This window comes from Piliocolobus tephrosceles, chromosome 9 (genome assembly GCF_002776525.5).
Source record: "Piliocolobus tephrosceles isolate RC106 chromosome 9, ASM277652v3, whole genome shotgun sequence".
NCBI lineage: Eukaryota > Metazoa > Chordata > Mammalia > Primates > Cercopithecidae > Piliocolobus > Piliocolobus tephrosceles.
The window spans coordinates 32,340,077-32,356,532 of NC_045442.1; the positions used below are offsets into that span (position 1 = coordinate 32,340,077).

Here is a 16,456-nt window from a genome sequence, read left to right on the forward strand (position 1 = left end):
AGGAAGGAAGGAAGGAAGGAAGGAAGGAAGGAAGGAAGGAAGGAAGGAAGGAAAGGGAAGGGAAGGGAAGGGAAGGGAAGGGAAGGAAGGGAAGGATCTGTATGATCTTGGGATAAGCAAAGAGAAAAAGTGCTAACCATAAATTTAAAAATTGAAACTCTTGACTACATTTTGACTACAATAAACCTCTACTCATTTTGTCAGGGCCAGGCAAAACAGACATTTGCAGGATCAGCAGAGGTCTTAGTACAGGATGACAGAGTACCATCAGGATAAGGAAGAAGGGGCAGGCACGATGGCTCACAGCTATAATCCTAGCACTTTGGGAGGCCGAGGCGAGTGGATCACTTGAGTCCAGGAGTTTGAGACCAGCCAGGGCAACATGGCAAAACCCCGTCTCTACAAAGAATTAGCCAGGTGTGGTGGCAAGCACCTGTAGTCCCAGATGCTCAGGAGACTGAGGCAGGAGGATCACCTGAGCCCAGGAGGTTGAGTGAGGCTGCTGTGAGCTGTGATTGAGCCACTGCACTGCAGCCTGGGCAAAAGAGTGAGACTCTGTCTCAAAACAAACAAAAAAACAGGATAAGGGATATGTCCATACAGAAATATTGCAGGCAACATGGCGGCCCTGCACAGAATGCTGAAGTCCAAATGTGATGTGGAAAGCAATCTAGCACAGGTATCAGAGAAGGGTGTTCATGAAAGGGTATAGGCCAGCAATCTGACATGGAGTTTTGGAGCCTAAATAAGTCAAGGATGGCATCTGTATAGTGGATGTGGGGAACAGCAGCAACATGAGAGTGGTCACATAGAAAGGGACTGATTGACTAAGAAAACATGTTGAGGATAATGAAAGCCAAGTTACTCACTGTCAGAAAACGGAGTCACAATTATGAAATTATTGAACGAATCCTGTAGTATTAGACTGGAATTGGGGATATCAGTGTGAACTCACGCTTTTAAATAATACGTAAGATAAAATAACAACGTAAATGTGCAATATGCACCTGTATGTGTGATGTGTCCAGTATGATGGCTTGGGAGCAGTGACACCCCAATAGCAATAAGCACAGTTAACAACCAGATCTGAACTTCTACATGTCATTCTCTACTAAAAGAAACTACTAAAAGAGCTTCTCGGAGAAATCACTAATTCCAGGGCTAGGGCAAAAAAAGTAGAAGAAGAGCCTGGAGTATCTTTCAGTAAATAAGAAAATGCTCAATGACATCAAAAAGCAGAGGACGCAGTTTGAATGCCTTTCCCACTGGTCAAATAGGGAACAATTCAAGCATCAAAATAAATAATGAAGCTGGGCACACAAAAAATAATGAGGCTCATGCCTCTCAGCGCTTTGGGAGACCAAGGTGGGAGGATGTTTGAGCCCAGGAGTTGGAGGCTGCAGTGAGCTGTGATAACACCAGTGTACTCCAGAGCCTGGAAAAGAGGGCAAGATTCCATCTCTTTAAAAATTAAAACAATAATAATAATAATAATAATAATAATAGTAATAACAGTAATAATAATCCAGTAGGGGAAAAAAAGCCAAGACTTGAACACTTCAACAAAAGAGTATGTCTAAACAGTCAATAAGCCTAAAAAGGTGCTTGTTTACAATAGTCATTAAGGAAACACAAACTAAAACAGTGGGAGAGTACCATCATCCACTAGAATGGCTACAACGAAAAAGACAATGTTATTATAAAAAATATTATTATTATTATTATTTTTTTTTGAGATGGAGTCTCACTCTGTCGCCCAGCTGGAGTCCAGTAGTACCATCTAGGCTCACTGCAACCTCAGTATCCCAGGTTCAAGCGATTCTCATGCGTTAACCTCCTGAGTAGCTGGGATTACAGGTGCCCGCAACCACACCCAGCTAATTTTTGTACTTTTATAGAAGCGAGGTTTCACCACGCTGGCCAGACTAGACTCAAACTCCTGACCTCAAGTGATCTGCCCGCCTCAGCTTCCCAAAGTGCTGGGATTAGAGGCATGAGCCACCATATCCGGCCCCAAAAAAGATGATACTAAGTGAACACTGCAAGAATATTCAGCAACTGGGACTCCTATACACTGCTAAAGAAAGTATAAAATGAAAAACATTAGCTGAGTGTGGTGGCACATGCCTGTAGTGCTAGTTACTCAGGAGGCTAAAATGAGAAGACAGTTTGAGCCCAGGAGTTCGAGGTTGCAGTGAGCCATGATCATGCCACTGCACTCCAGCCTGGGCAACAGAGTGAGACCCTGTCTCTAAAAAAAAAGAAAAGAAAAACAGTTGTATAGGTTCTACCAAAGTGTCTTAGTCCATTTATGGTGCTATAATGGAATACCTGAGGATGGGTAATTAATAATTTTAAAAAAGGTTTATTTGGCTCACAGTTCTGCAGGCTGTACAAGAAGCATGGTGCTAGCATCTGCTCCTGGTGAGAGTCTCAAGCGGCTTCCACTCATGGTGGAGGGTGAAGAGGAGCTGCATGTGCAGAAATCACATGCCAAGAGAGAAACCAAAAGAGAGAGGAGGGAGGTGCCAGACTCTTAAGCAACGAGCTCTGGCAGGAACTAACGGAGCGAGAACTCACTCATTTCCAAAAGGATGGCACTAAGCCCTTCATGAGGAATGCACCTCCATAATCCAAACAACTCCCACCAGGCCCCACCTCCAACACTGGAGATCAAATTTCAGCATGAGACTTGGTGGGGCCAAACAAGCTATATTCAAACCATAGCATAAAGCTAAACATTTTCATACCCCATGACCCAGCAATTCCATTCTCAGGTACATACTCAACAGAAACATGTACATATGTTTACGGAAAGACACATACAAAATTATTTACAATAGCATAATTTAAAGTAGCCAAAAACTGGAAATAACCCAAATGTCCATCAAAAACAGAATGACTAATCTGAATGATTAATCACAGTGGAATACATTAACAAGCATAAACACACCATACCTCCCACAAAAACCTGAGTGAATCATCTTACAAACAATATGGGACAAAAGATACCAGATACCAAAGAATACACCCTGGAATGATTCCATTTAGATGAGCTTACATACCAATAACAGTAAAACTAATCTACAGATACTATAAGGGAGTGAGTTCCCTTGGGAGTAGGGAGTTAGTAACCAAAGCGGGCATGAAGGCAACTTGTAGAGTACTGGCAAAGTTCTACTCCCGATCTAGATAATGGTTACACAGATGTGTTCACTAGGTAAAAACTCACTGAGTTATACATAATTATTTGTACATATTAAAAATATGTATTTGTATATATATATTTTACTTTAGTAAAAAAGTTCACATTAACGCATACATAAAGTACACTAGAACATTCTTCTTAAATATAGATCTAGGCTGGGCACAGTGGCTCACGCCTGTAATCCCAGCACTTTGGGAGGCAGAGGCGGGTGGATCACGAGGTCAAGAGATAAGAGACCATCCTGGCCAACATGGTGAAACCCTGTCTCTACTAAAAATACAAAAATTAGCTGGGCATGGTGGTGTGTGCATGTAGTCCCAGATACTCGGGAGGCTGAGGCAGGAGAATCACTTGAACCTGGGAGGCAGAGGATGCAGTGAGCCAAGAACGCGGCACTGTACTCCAGCCTGGGCAACAGAGTGAGACTCCATCTCAAAACAAAACAAAATTAAAAAAAAAAAAAAATATATATATATATATATATATATATATATAACTAGATTAAGTCCAAACTCCCTGGGCCTCCAATTTATATTTTCCTTCTTATCTGCTACGCTCAAATAATACCTATCTACCCACCTATAACTCACTGCACCTGCCCAACTTCTGATCTCCTGGCCTTTACCCAAGTTACTTCCTATTCTTGGAACTGCCCACCTCAGACACAAGTCTGTCAAAATCTATCTATTCTTCAAGGTCCAATATAAAACTTTCTTCTATAAAGCTTCTAAAAATCTCTCCAGTTAAAACTAATTTCTCCTTCCTTTAACTCAATTTACTTTTTCTATTTCCTCTCTTAAATTCTATAGTACTTTGTGCCACTATTTTAGCACTTAACAAAGTGTGCCTTAAGAGATATTTATAAATGCCTATCTCATTAGATTGTGAAGCTCTAGAGAAGTTTTATTCAACTTTGTATCTTCACCCCCCTATTCCCCCATAATGTCTTCCCCTATATGTAACAATGCTTTGCAATCAGTTCATGCTCACATTTTTTATCAAATTACATTACAGGTACACTATCATGACCTCTCTTTGTCAACCCACTGATTTTTTTTCCTATACTTTATTGCCAAGTACTACTTAACAGAAAATGTGGTACTCCAGCACAATTTAGGATCATACAATCCTAAATTTCCTATGAAAACCTTGGATACATAAAGGGGTTTTATGGTGTAAATTGACAACTAACCCCTTACTTATACATGGCAATTTAGAATTTAATATGAACTGAAAGGAAAAATAGAGAGAGACCCTTTTTAAGTAGGTAAAATTAACAATAGCCCATTTTCTGCTTAAGAAAACTGGAGCTCAGAGTGGAATCTGTTCAAGCAGCCACTGTCAGCCCACTGGCCAGTACACTTGCTACAATGTAGTCCGTGATCATTTTGTATTATAAATGCATATACTCAATATACTAAATTTTACTTTTTAAGATTATGATATATATTCACTGTAGAAAATCTATAAAACATTAAAGAATTTAAAAAAAAAAGAAGGCTGGGCATGGTGGCTCACGCCTGTAATCCCAGCACGTTGGGAGGCCAAGACAGGTGGATCACTTGAGGTCAGGAGTATGAGACCAGCCTGGCCAACATGGTGAAACTCCGTCTCTAATAAAAATACAAAAATTAGCCAGGTGTGGTGACGCACACCTGTAGTCCCAACTACTCAGGAAGCTGAGGCAGGAGAATCACTTGAACCTGGAAGGCAGAGGCTGCAGTGAGCTGAGATTGTACCACTGTATCCAGCCTGGGCAACGAGAGCGAAACTCCGTCTCAAAAAAAGTAAAACCAAAAAAATTTTAAAGAAAAAAAGAAAAAGAATAAAAAAAAAGAACTATCACCCAGCCTGGGTGACAGAGTGAGTGAGACTGTCTCAAAAAATTTTTTAAAAGGGCCAGACGCGGTGGCTTACGCCAGTAATCCCAGCACTTTGGGAGGCCAAGGCGGGCGGATCACCTGAGATCAGAAGTTCAAGACTAGCCTGACCAAGATGGAAAAACCCCGTCTCTACTAAAACTACAAAATTAGCTGGGTGTGGTGGTGCATGCCTGTAATCCCAGCTACTCAGGAGGCTAAGGCAGGAGAATCACTTGAACCCAGGAGAAGGAGGTTATGGTGACCCAAGATCACGCCATTGTACTCCAGCCTGGGCACCAAGAGCGAAACTCGGTCTCAAAAAGAAAAATAAAAATAATGTTTAAAGTAAAAAAGCATTAAAGAAAAGAAATATCACCTAAGTAATGCTTTTCTGTGTTATTTACTAGTATATTTTCAGAATACCATTAAATATTTTGAAATATTACCCACAAACCAGCAAGTCACAGATAACCTCGTTAACAGTTTGATATATATACAAGGATTTATGAATCTGTGCTACAAAAATATTTACCCACATGCTATAATTCCTGGATATCTGTCTCTATGACTTTTCAGCGAAAGCATGAAAGTTTTCCAGACATCTAAATATATTAGCACCAGATCTTTGCAACCTTAAGTTTAGCTGCAGTGAAGAGATGGAAAAGCTCTTAAAACTGCTAACAAGGGAGTTGTTGGGTTATCATGTATGACCTTGATACAAACTCTATTATAGTTCAAATTCTATTACAAATGCCATTCCAGTGACATCAAGCTTATCAGTCCCAAAGATAGAAGAATAGCACCGTGGTATTGCTGAACTTCTCAGGGCATCACTGTGGAACAGTCCAGATTCTGATTATTTATGCTTTTTTTCTACATAACATGAAGAGAAGAAATCTGCTGTATTACATTGTGATTCTAGGAGCATCCAGTCAACAGGTATTATTCAGCAACCAATATGAAAAAGTACTATCAGGACAGTGCCAACAATGGAGAGCAGAAAGAAGAAAGCACAATAGTTGTCATAATAAGCATCTTACCGTTCGTCTCTAAATCAACTGTACTAGATCAATGCAGTAGATTACTGTCATTGTAGTATTGTGCAAGTTACTCCCTGCCCTACTTGACTTTGGGCTTTTGACTTTGAGTAAGCCAAGTTTAAGATCATCCACTACCCAACAAACTCACAATTTCAAGAGAATAAATACCTATTGTTGTAAGACGCTGGTATTTTGTGATTCTAAACGCCAATAGCTAACTGATATGATACTATGAAAACAGTAAAGTCTTACTGCACTTCTTCGGTAATTTAAATAATCAGGAAACCTCTATGTAAACCCAGACAGTAAATCTTCCACTCTGGCCACACCACTTGACTGCCTACCTCAGAGAGACATCTGTCAAAATCTATCTATTCATCAAGATCTAATATGAAGCTTTCTTCTACAAGCTGCTTCTACAAAGCTGAGTTCTTCAGTTAAAACAAACTTCCCGGCCGGGTGCAGCGGCTCACACCTGTAATCCCACCACTTTGGGAGGCCAAGGTAGGTGGATCACGAGGTCAGGAGTTCAAGACCAGCCTGGCCAATACAGTGAAACCCCGTCTCTACTAAAAACTACAAAACTTAGCCGGGCGTGGCGGCACACACCTGTAGTCCCAGCAACTCAGGAGGCTTAGGCAGGAGAAATGCTTGAACCCGGGAGGTGGAGGTTGCAGTGAGTCGAGATTGTGCCACTGCACTCCAGTCTGGGTGACAGAGTGAGACTCTATCTCAAAACACAACAAAACAAAAAAACGAACTTCCCCTCCCTTAAATTCTATAGCACTTTTTGCTTCTATTTTAGCATTTACCAAAGTGTGCCTTAACAGATATTAAGGAAACATGCCACCATATCCCACAGTTTTCCTGCTCTTCAAAGAGGAAGTATACCGTACCTAAGTAAGGCTCTCAAGTCAGATTGCCTGAATTTAATCTCAGGATACCTGTTAGCATGACTTTGAGCAAGTTACTTAACCTCTCTGGAATAATTTTCCTTAATGAAAAATGGGGATAATAACAATACCGAATCCACCTCACAGGATTATTGGGAGGACTAAATGAAATAATATATAGAGAGCTTAGAACAATATATTTAGAACAGCAAATAGTAAATGCTAAATAAATATAGTCAAACCTCCGTAGCTGCAGGGAACTGGTTTCAGGATCCTCCCCACAGGATACCAAAATTCACAGATACTCACAAATCTCTTATAATGCGTTATATTAAGTGGCACATAACTTACACACATTCTCCCATATATTTTAAATCATCTCTAGGTTACATATAATACTTAATATAATGTAAATGTTATATAAGTAGTTGTTATACTGTACTGTTTTTAATTCCCACTTTTATTGTTTATTGTTATTTTTTATTGTTTCTTTCTCTGAATATTTTCAATCAATGGTTAGTGGATATAGAACCCACGAATATGAGGGGCCAACTGTAATAGCTGTTAGCTATTCGTGGCTGACCGTATTAACAAAAACACAAAAAATTTCTTCTGGCTGGCCATGGTGGCTCACACCTATAATCCCAGCACTTTGGGAGGCAGAGGCAGGAGGATCACCTAAGGTCGGGAGTTCGAAACCAGGCTGACCAACATGGTGAAACCCCATCCCTACTAAAAACACAAAAATTAGCTGGGTGTGGTGGCGCGTGCCTGTAATCCCAGCTACTCAAAGGCTAAGGGAGGAAAATCACTTAAACCAGGGAGTCGGAGGTTACAGTGAGCCGAGATTGTACCACTGCACTCCAGCCTGGCGACAGAGGGAGACTCCATCTCAGGGGGAAAAAAAAAATCCAACTCAAAAGGTTCATCTTAGGCAGGCAGAAATTCTCTCTCCCTTAGCTCTGGGGCTTTTGCTCCCTTGCTTCCCAATCACCATCTTGGCCACATATAAAGGTAATCCAGGAACTAGCAGGTAGTGTCTCAGAGAACAATCATATTCTTAGTTCAACAGTAATCTCAGTTATCTTTTTCACTTGGTTATCTCTAAACCTTCTGTACAATGTTACAGCTGATCTTATAGCTCTATCTCAATCAGGCTATGGGAAACTAAAAGGAATAAGCCTCAGTCTATTCTAATTATTCAGAAATTCTCCCCAAGTACAGCGTAAATATTGTGGAACACTAGTTGACACTGTTAAGATCCAGTGGACCCTTCCCATAGAGATTTCTCCCCCGCTCCATTGCCTATTTTAGAATGCTGAGATTGATTTATTAAGGAAAGAGAAAGTTTTATTTTTATTAAGTTGTTAAACTTTGGTAAATATTTTCTATTTCATCCTCAATGGATTCTCACTATACACATTTAGAAAGGACTTCCGTGCTAAACTAAAATATTGCTGGCCAGGCGCGGTGGCTCACGCCTGTAATCCCAGCACTTACGGAGGCCAAGGCGGGTGGATCACAAGGTCAGGAGATTGAGACCATCCTGGCTAACATGGTGAAACCCTGTCTCTACTAAAAATACAAAAAATTAGCTGGGCATGGTGGCACATGCCTGCAATCCCAGCTATTCGGGAGGCTGAGGCAGGAGAACTGTTTGAACCCAAGGAGGCGGAGGTTGTAGGGAACCGAGATCATGCCACTGCACTCCAGCTTGGGCAACAGAGCGAGACTCCTTCTCAAAAAAAAAAATTGCTAGAGCTGGGTATGGTGGCTCAAGCCTGTAATCCCAGCAATTTGGAAGGCTGACGCAGGAGAATCACTTGAGGCCAGGAGTTCCAGACCAGCCTGGGCAACACAGCAAGACCCCATCTCTACAAAAAAAAATAAAAAATTAGTCAGGTGTGGTGGCACAAACCTGTAGTCCCAGCTACTTAGGAGGCTGAGGTAGGAGCATTGCTTCAGCCCAGGAGTTTGAGGCTGCAGTGAGCTCAACCTACTGATGGCAGAGCTGCGCCCTAATAAAATAAAATACACGCTAGAATGTAGGTGAGATTTAAAAAATATTTTAGGCTGTGAGTGGTGGCACGCACCTGTAGTCCCAGCTACTGGAGAGGACGAGGCAGAAAGATCACTTAACTCCAGCCTGAATTCAAGGCCAGCCTGAGCAACAGAACAAGCAAGATCCCATCTCTAGAGGCCAGACACAGTAGCTAATGCCTGTAATCCCAACACTTTGGGAGGCCAAGGCAGGCGGATCACCTGAGGTCAGGAGTTCAAGAATAGCCTGGCCAACATGGTGAAACCCCGTCTACAAAAATACAAAATTTAGCCAGGCATGATGGTAGGTGCCTGTAATCCCAGCTACTCAGGAGGCTGAGACAGGAGAATCGCCTGAACGTGGGAAGCGGAGGTTGCAGTGAGTTGACATTGTGCCATTGCACTCTAGCCTGGGCGACAGGGCAAGACTCCATCTCAAAAAAAAAAAAAAAAAAAGATCCATCTCTAGGCCGGGCATAGTGACATACCTGTAATCCCAGCACTTTGGGAGGCTGAGGTGGGCAGATCATCTGAGGTCAGGAGTTCAAGACCAGCCTGGGCAACACGGTGAAACCCCGTCTCTACTAAAAACACAAAACCTAGCTGGGCATGATGGCGCATGCCTGTAGTCCCAGCTACCTAGGAGGCTGAGGCACAAGAATTGCTTGAAAACAGGAGGCAAAGGATGCAGTGAGCCGAGATTGCACCACTGTACTCCAGCCTGGGTGACAGAGTGAGACCTTGTCTCAATTAAAAGTTTTTTTAAAAAAAAGAGATCTCTTTTCAAAGTTTATTTTCTAATTTAGCAATAAATAATGTCTAAAACTACTCAAAGTAGGAGTTTTACTCCACATTTAATAATTCACTTTTGATAATTTATGAAAATCTACTATAAACATAAATTTAGAAAATTAGCAAAAAGAGGCGGGACAAGGCAGCTCACGCCTGTAATCTCAGCACTTTCGGAGGCCGAGGCGGGCGGATCACCTGAGGTCGGGAGTTCGAGACCAGTCTGACCAACATGGAAAAACCCTGTCTCTACCAAAAATACAAAATTAGCTGGGCGTGGTGGTGCATGCCTGTAATCCCAGCTACAGGGGAGGCTGAGGAAGGAGAATCACTTGAACCTCAGAGGCAGAGGTTACAGTGAGCTGAGATGGCACCATTGCACTCTAGCCTGGACAACAAGAGCGAAACTCCATCTAAAAACAAAAACAACAACAACAAAATTAGCCAGGTGAGGTGGCGCACGTCTGTAATTCCAGCTACTTGGGAGGCTGAGATAGGCAAATCACTTGAACCCGGGAGGCAGAGGTTGCAGTGAGCCCAAATTGTGCCACCACACTCCAGTCTGGGCAACAGAGTGAAACTCAGGGTATCTCAGACAAAAAAAAAAGAAAATTAGCAAAAAGAATTACCACTAATTTCATACCCTAACACCTATAAGACTACCCATAAAAGAAACTGTTTGAAAGCTAATTTAAACTGGGAATAGGTAAAGTATACACACAAACTCTGACAACTTAAACTAAGAACTGGTTTCAGATGTTCATCCCACCACCTGCTAATCAATTTCACTGATGTAAAGAAAATTCCATTACAGTAAAACATCTCACAATTTATTTTAAACTGTAATCTGTGTTTAGATACCTATGTTTTTTGAAGTAATTAAGCAAGCTTACTGAATCACATTAATTCACCCAGTATTATGTCTACAACGACATCATTAAGGGAAGTCATGCAGGAGATCATGTCAGTGCCTTCCAAAGTTAACCTCAAAAAAAGAGATGCCTCCTAAACATTCCTAGCATTATGACCCACAAACTTGGCTGATACTATTTTTATTTTTAGCCTGAACATCCAACTAGCATAGCACCTATGGTATCAAGTCTCAAAAGGTGGCCCCCAGCAATTCCCCCTTCCCTGTTTATGCATGCCACCCTTCCTATCAATAGGTAGAGATTATTTCTCCTTCCTCTGTAGTCGGCCTTGACTGGCTTTGACCCACAGTGACATTCTTGGACTTCCAAATCTAGGATTTAGAAGATTGGCAGTCTCTACTTCCTGTCTCCTGGAATGTCCTTTCTTAGAACCTTGCCACCACACTTTAAGGAAATTCAAGCAGCCACGTAGAGAAAGACCCATATAGAGGAGAACTGAAGGTCTTTAGCCTCAGCTGAACTCTCAACCAGTGGCTAGCCATGTGAATGCGGCCACTCTGAACATTCCAACCACGCCCACACCTCAGCCAATACCAAGTGAAGCAGAAAAACCATCAGACTTGAGGGGAAAAATAAATCGTTTTTTTTAACCTAAGTTTTGAGGTGGTTTATTAAACAGCAAATATTTACCCTTTATACTGTTTCACTTATCTATCACCTCTACAAATAAAACTTATACATATTCTAAAATTATTTCATCCATTTCAAGCTACTCTACTTGATTCTGGGATTGGCTGGACATGAATATATTTATCCTGTTTTTAAAAATAAACATGGCTCAGCAAGGTAGCTCACGCCTGTAATCCCAAACTGGGAGGCCAAGGCAGGAGGATCCCTTGAGCTCAGGAGTTCAAAACCACCCCTGTCAACAAAGGGAGACCCTCATTCTCTACAAAAAGAAAAAAGAAAAAAAAAAAAACAGCCAGCAAAGTGGCGTGTGCCTGTAGCCACTTGAGAGGTGAAGGCAGGAGGATCACGTGAGCCTGGGAGGTTGAGGCTGCAGCAAGCTGTGACTGCACTCTAGCCTAGGCAACATAGCAAAACCATGTCTCAAAGGTGAAAACAAAAATAAAGTTCAAATTCCTCCTCAGTATGTCTTTCTACCCCCTATCTTAAATGTGCGTGCAAGCGCACGGGTGTGTGTGTGTGTTGGGGCCTATATTCCATCATTTTCATTTCTCTTCTTAGGTTCTCTTCAAGTTTCCATTTATACTTTTGTTAACCAAAAAAGTACTAAGAAAGGTCCTCGAAGACCTGCTAAAGCTGAATGAGAGACATTACCACATAAGTTAACGTAAACAGTTGCTTTCAATACCATTTATTTGTTTTTAAAAGTTGAACATTCTGCTTAAACTATTTAAGATAAGCTTTAAGTCTCGATCATGGGTGAATTATGGTCATCTCTGAATCAGCAGTCTTTTTTTTTTTTTTTTTTGAGACGGAGTCTCGCTCTGTCCCTCGGGCTGGAGTGCAGTGGCCAGATCTCAGCTCACTGCAAGCTCCGCCTCCCGGGTTTACGCCATTCTCCTGCCTCAGCCTCCCGAGTAGCTGGGACTACAGGCGCCAGCCACCTCACCCGGCTAGCTTTTTTGTATTTTTTAGTAGAGACGGGGTTTCACCGTGTTAGCCAGGATGGTCTTGAACTCCTGACCTCGTGATCCGCCCGTCTCGGCCTCCCAAAGTGCTGGGATTACAGGCTTGAGCCACCGCGCCCGGCCAGCAGTCTTACTAATAGGATTTTATTGTAAAATTATTTATCAAGGCACATTAGTATAGCAATGAGCAAATTTGTGAGAGTATCCATTTCATTTTGTCATTTTAAACTAATTTTACATTTGTTTAAATCATGACATCTGTATCTGTATAAAAGTTGTCATTAGTGATTCATAATTGAGGGAAAGGTTAAGACCAGAACAAAGCCAGATAGTAACAAAAATGTCGGTTTGATTAAAAGGATAGTTCTTCCATGTGTACTGTGCACTCATTATTTGATGCTAGCTCAAATATCTTTTTTTTTTTTTGGAGACAGAGTCTCGCTCTGTTGCCCAGGCTGGAGTGCAATGGCACGATCTCAGCTCACTGCAACCTCTGCCTCCTGGGTTCAAGTGATTCTCCTGCCTCAGGCTCCCAAGTAGCTGGAACTACAGGTGCGCACCACCACATCTGGCTAATTTTTGTATTTTTAGTAGAGATGGGGTTTGACCATGTTGCCCAGGATGGTCTCGATCTCCCGACCTCGTGTTCCACCCGCCTCAGCCTCCCAAAGTGCGCGAATTACAAGCATGAGCCACCGTGCCCCGCCAATATATTCCTTTCTTAAAATTGACTCTGAATAAACCGACACGTTATAGCAGGGTAAATGGCACCAAAAGGAAGTTGTGACTTACTCAGATTCATAAGACTGTTACTGCACTGAAAGAGAATACCCAATTTCAAACTCTCCATTCTGTTTCTTTTATTAAGGTGTCATTCTGGTGACCCTATTCTAGTTGACCTTTTCTCAAACAGCAGCCAAAACAGCAGGCAAGGTCAATAATGAAAGCAACTAAAATTAAAAGAAAAAATTGGCTTCTCCCTATGGAAACTAATTCAAGATTAGTAATATGTGGTGCCGTAAAAGCTGTAACTACTACATGGTCATCTCCAAGTCCACTTTAACTCAACCAGGAGGCCATTATCAAAACATAACTCACTGGTACAAAGCACAGATTAAGTAGCTGAGAATGTTACTAGGCTGAAGTCTAACCGAGAGTAAAAAGGATGATCTCATGTCTCTTGATCTGTAAATCACATTATTCCATAAATCTGACACAAGCGTCAGGATTAGGATTGAGTCAACCTTCTGCTGGGCGCTGCAGCTCACATCTGAAATCTCACCACTTTGGGAGGCCAAAGTGGGCGGATCACGAAGTCAGCAAATGAGACCATCCTGGCCAACACGGTGAAACCCTATCTCTACTAAAAATTAGACGGGCGTGGTGGCCTGCACCTGTAGTTCTAGCTACTCGGGAGGCTGAGGCAGGAGACTCGCTTGAACCCAGGTGGCGGAGGCTGCACCACTGCACTCCAGCCTGGGCGACAGAGCGAGACTCTGTCTCAAAAGAAAAAAAAAAGGATTCAACCCTCTAGGAAAACAAAAATAAGCAGTAACAGTTTTTTGACTTAACTCTAATAACTTTCACTTACTTCTAAAGTCCAGTAAAATTTCAAGGTCTCTTCTTCTTATTTAGAATTTTAATGTTGGGCAGAAATCCAAGAACCTTCTTCAGGCTCAGTGAAATTTTTTTAACGATATCCTTGAACTTTAGGTGTTTTTGAAAACACTAATGCAAAATAAAGTTTTAGTGAATTTGATTAGTTTCCAAAAAAGTATTCTTATAAATGGGGCAGTTAAAGCCTAAAATTCAATTTCATTAGTATCCATGTTTATCTGGATTTGTTATGGTATTTTAGGCAAAGATACAAAATAACTATTTTTTTAAGCAAAGGAGTAAGATTTGGAGTGACAAGTCACAATAACTTCTGAAAAGGCAAGACTTGACTGCAAATAATATCAACGTCCCTAAGGCCACCTGTTAAGCTTAAAGTCTATGCATTCCATCATTCTTTAGTCGTAACCATAAAGTCTGGTTTCACACCTAGGAAATACAAAAAGTATCAGATTAAAAGCATCAAATATCAGACTATACAAGTTTGCCAAAGATAAGCATAGCAAAAAGAAAAGCGTGATACAAAGTTAAAGAAATATGTTCCAAGGGATTTAAACACACCCACAAAATCTAATCTTTGCTCACACTGTGCTTCAACCTAAAAGTGACGGGTAACCACAAATACTGACTTATCCCTGACTTACTTCCCTCTACCTACCTCCAACCTTTTTATCTCCTAAATTTCTCAACTGATCTCATCACTTCTTACGGGTCTTTGCAACTCTCATCTCCGCGGCCTTTCCTTTCCCAGAAAATGATACAAAGCACCTGGCCTCCACATTTTACGGTCCCACAATTTACCTTTAAATTTTGTTTTGCTTACCCTAGTAGATACTCATTTTGACCCAATCTCCTGTACCCATGTTTCCCTGACCAATCTGCCTCTTACTTTTCATCACCTTTTCCTTACTATAGTATTTAGCTTCTCCTTTCAAAGTAGCGTTATATACCTCTCTCCCTGACATTTGTAATTCTAGCTTACAGTCAACACCCTTTTCCCCACCCAGGTACTGTCATTATAGCCCTAGGTCCTCATTCCCAGTCCTTATCTTCCTTGAGGCCTCTTCCCTTCCAGAGTTTGTCAACAGTAGTTTGGCCAAGCTGGGATTCCACCCTCAAGGCAAAGGCTATCCTCCCTCCCTCATTCTACAAAACTGTAAGCCTCTCACCAGCCCTAGCGTTCCCTCCTCCACCCTTAAATCCATCTGCATCCAGCCCTGCCCGTTCCCCTCTACCTACCATATCTGTCTTCACTCTATCCCGCGCTCCCCTTCCCCAGTCCTGAATGCACCTCCTCTCCAGGGCCTTACCGGTAACCCTGACACTGGGAAGGCCCCGCCAGCGGCCTCACGGCGTTTCTCCACAGAGCTTCCTCCGCTCTTCAGTAACAGTCCCCACGCCCCTTTCCCTCCAGGGCCCCGCGCGCCGCTTGGAGCCCCCTCCTCGATTAAGCTCCCGCTGTCACTTGGCTTCTCATCCACAAGATGGCGGAGCTGCTGCCCCCACCCTGGGTCCGCTCCGCAACCCCTAGCCTCCTTTCTGGAGCTCCCATCCCATGCCTCCAGCTGCCCCGCCGTCAGCCTCGGCCCAGGGTCCCGCTGCCCGGTCCCGCAGTGGGCGGGCGGCACAGGCCCGAGCTCAACGACGCCGCCAACGCCAGCGCCTCCGCCGTTCCCCGGCCTCCACCGTCTCCTCACCATAAACTTGAGTGCTTTCTCTTGCAGCACCGCCTCGGCCGGGTCCATAATCGCCAAGGCCACTGGGTCCGCTCTCCGCCGGGGCCGCCCCTTTGGTGCCAGGCCGCAGCCAACGCAGGGCCCGGATCCCGCCTCCTCTTCCTTCCCCCCGCCCTCTCTTACCTCTCAGGCACAGGCTTAGGGGCCAAGGAGAATCGGCTTTCTCGGTGCGCAGGCGAAAGCCCAGTGGCTCACGGGATTTGTAGTTCTAGAGCTTCCCGCAGGAAAAAAAACTGACGCTACGCGGTGAACCGCAACTCCCACAGTTCACTGCGGCAGCGTTGCGGTTGCCCACAAGCCAGATTTAGATAACTTGCAATTAAGCATAGGAAATTGGCTGATGGGAATTGTAGTTTACAGCCTCTAAGGATGAGAAACGGGGGGGGGGGGGGCCCGGGTGTCTCCGTGGTTACCGAGCGACGCCAGTAGCTGCTTGCCTGGCATTTGTTATCAAGATGGCGACCAATCCCTTACCTGTAGCCCAAATACTAAGAATAACTGTGGCAAGAATCAGGGGTCCTAGGGCCTGCCTAACTGTGGTTTTAGGGAGCTGAACGTCCCCAAATTTCATATATCTGGCGTCTGCAGGTTTGCGACCCAGAGTAGCTGGGCCAATGGGCACCAGGCAGCAGCTCACAGACCAATGCAGAATTTCAAGGTCCTCCTAAGCTATCACCACCCACACTTCTCCCAAGGAATCTTTTCTCCCCTACAGCAAGTCAGGGCCGAATAGAACTCGGCTGAAGA

The 16,456-nt window shown here is 43.1% G+C and overlaps 1 protein-coding gene across 3 annotated transcripts in view; it reads right to left on the reverse strand.

Moving 5' to 3' along the window:
* BTRC (beta-transducin repeat containing E3 ubiquitin protein ligase) overlaps nt 1-15,829 on the reverse strand; it is a 210,133-nt gene extending 194,304 nt beyond the window's left edge. Inside the window, exon 1 of one of the 3 annotated variants that reach the window (XM_026446544.2) lies at nt 15,671-15,829. In XM_026446544.2, coding sequence (XP_026302329.1) covers nt 15,671-15,718 — 48 coding nt within the window. In that variant the 5' untranslated portion in view covers nt 15,719-15,829. The remainder of the gene's footprint in view (nt 1-15,670) is intronic. The other 2 variants (XM_026446545.2, XM_026446546.1) reach the window with 2 other exon arrangements.
* Nucleotides 15,830-16,456: the final 627 nt, after the last annotated feature.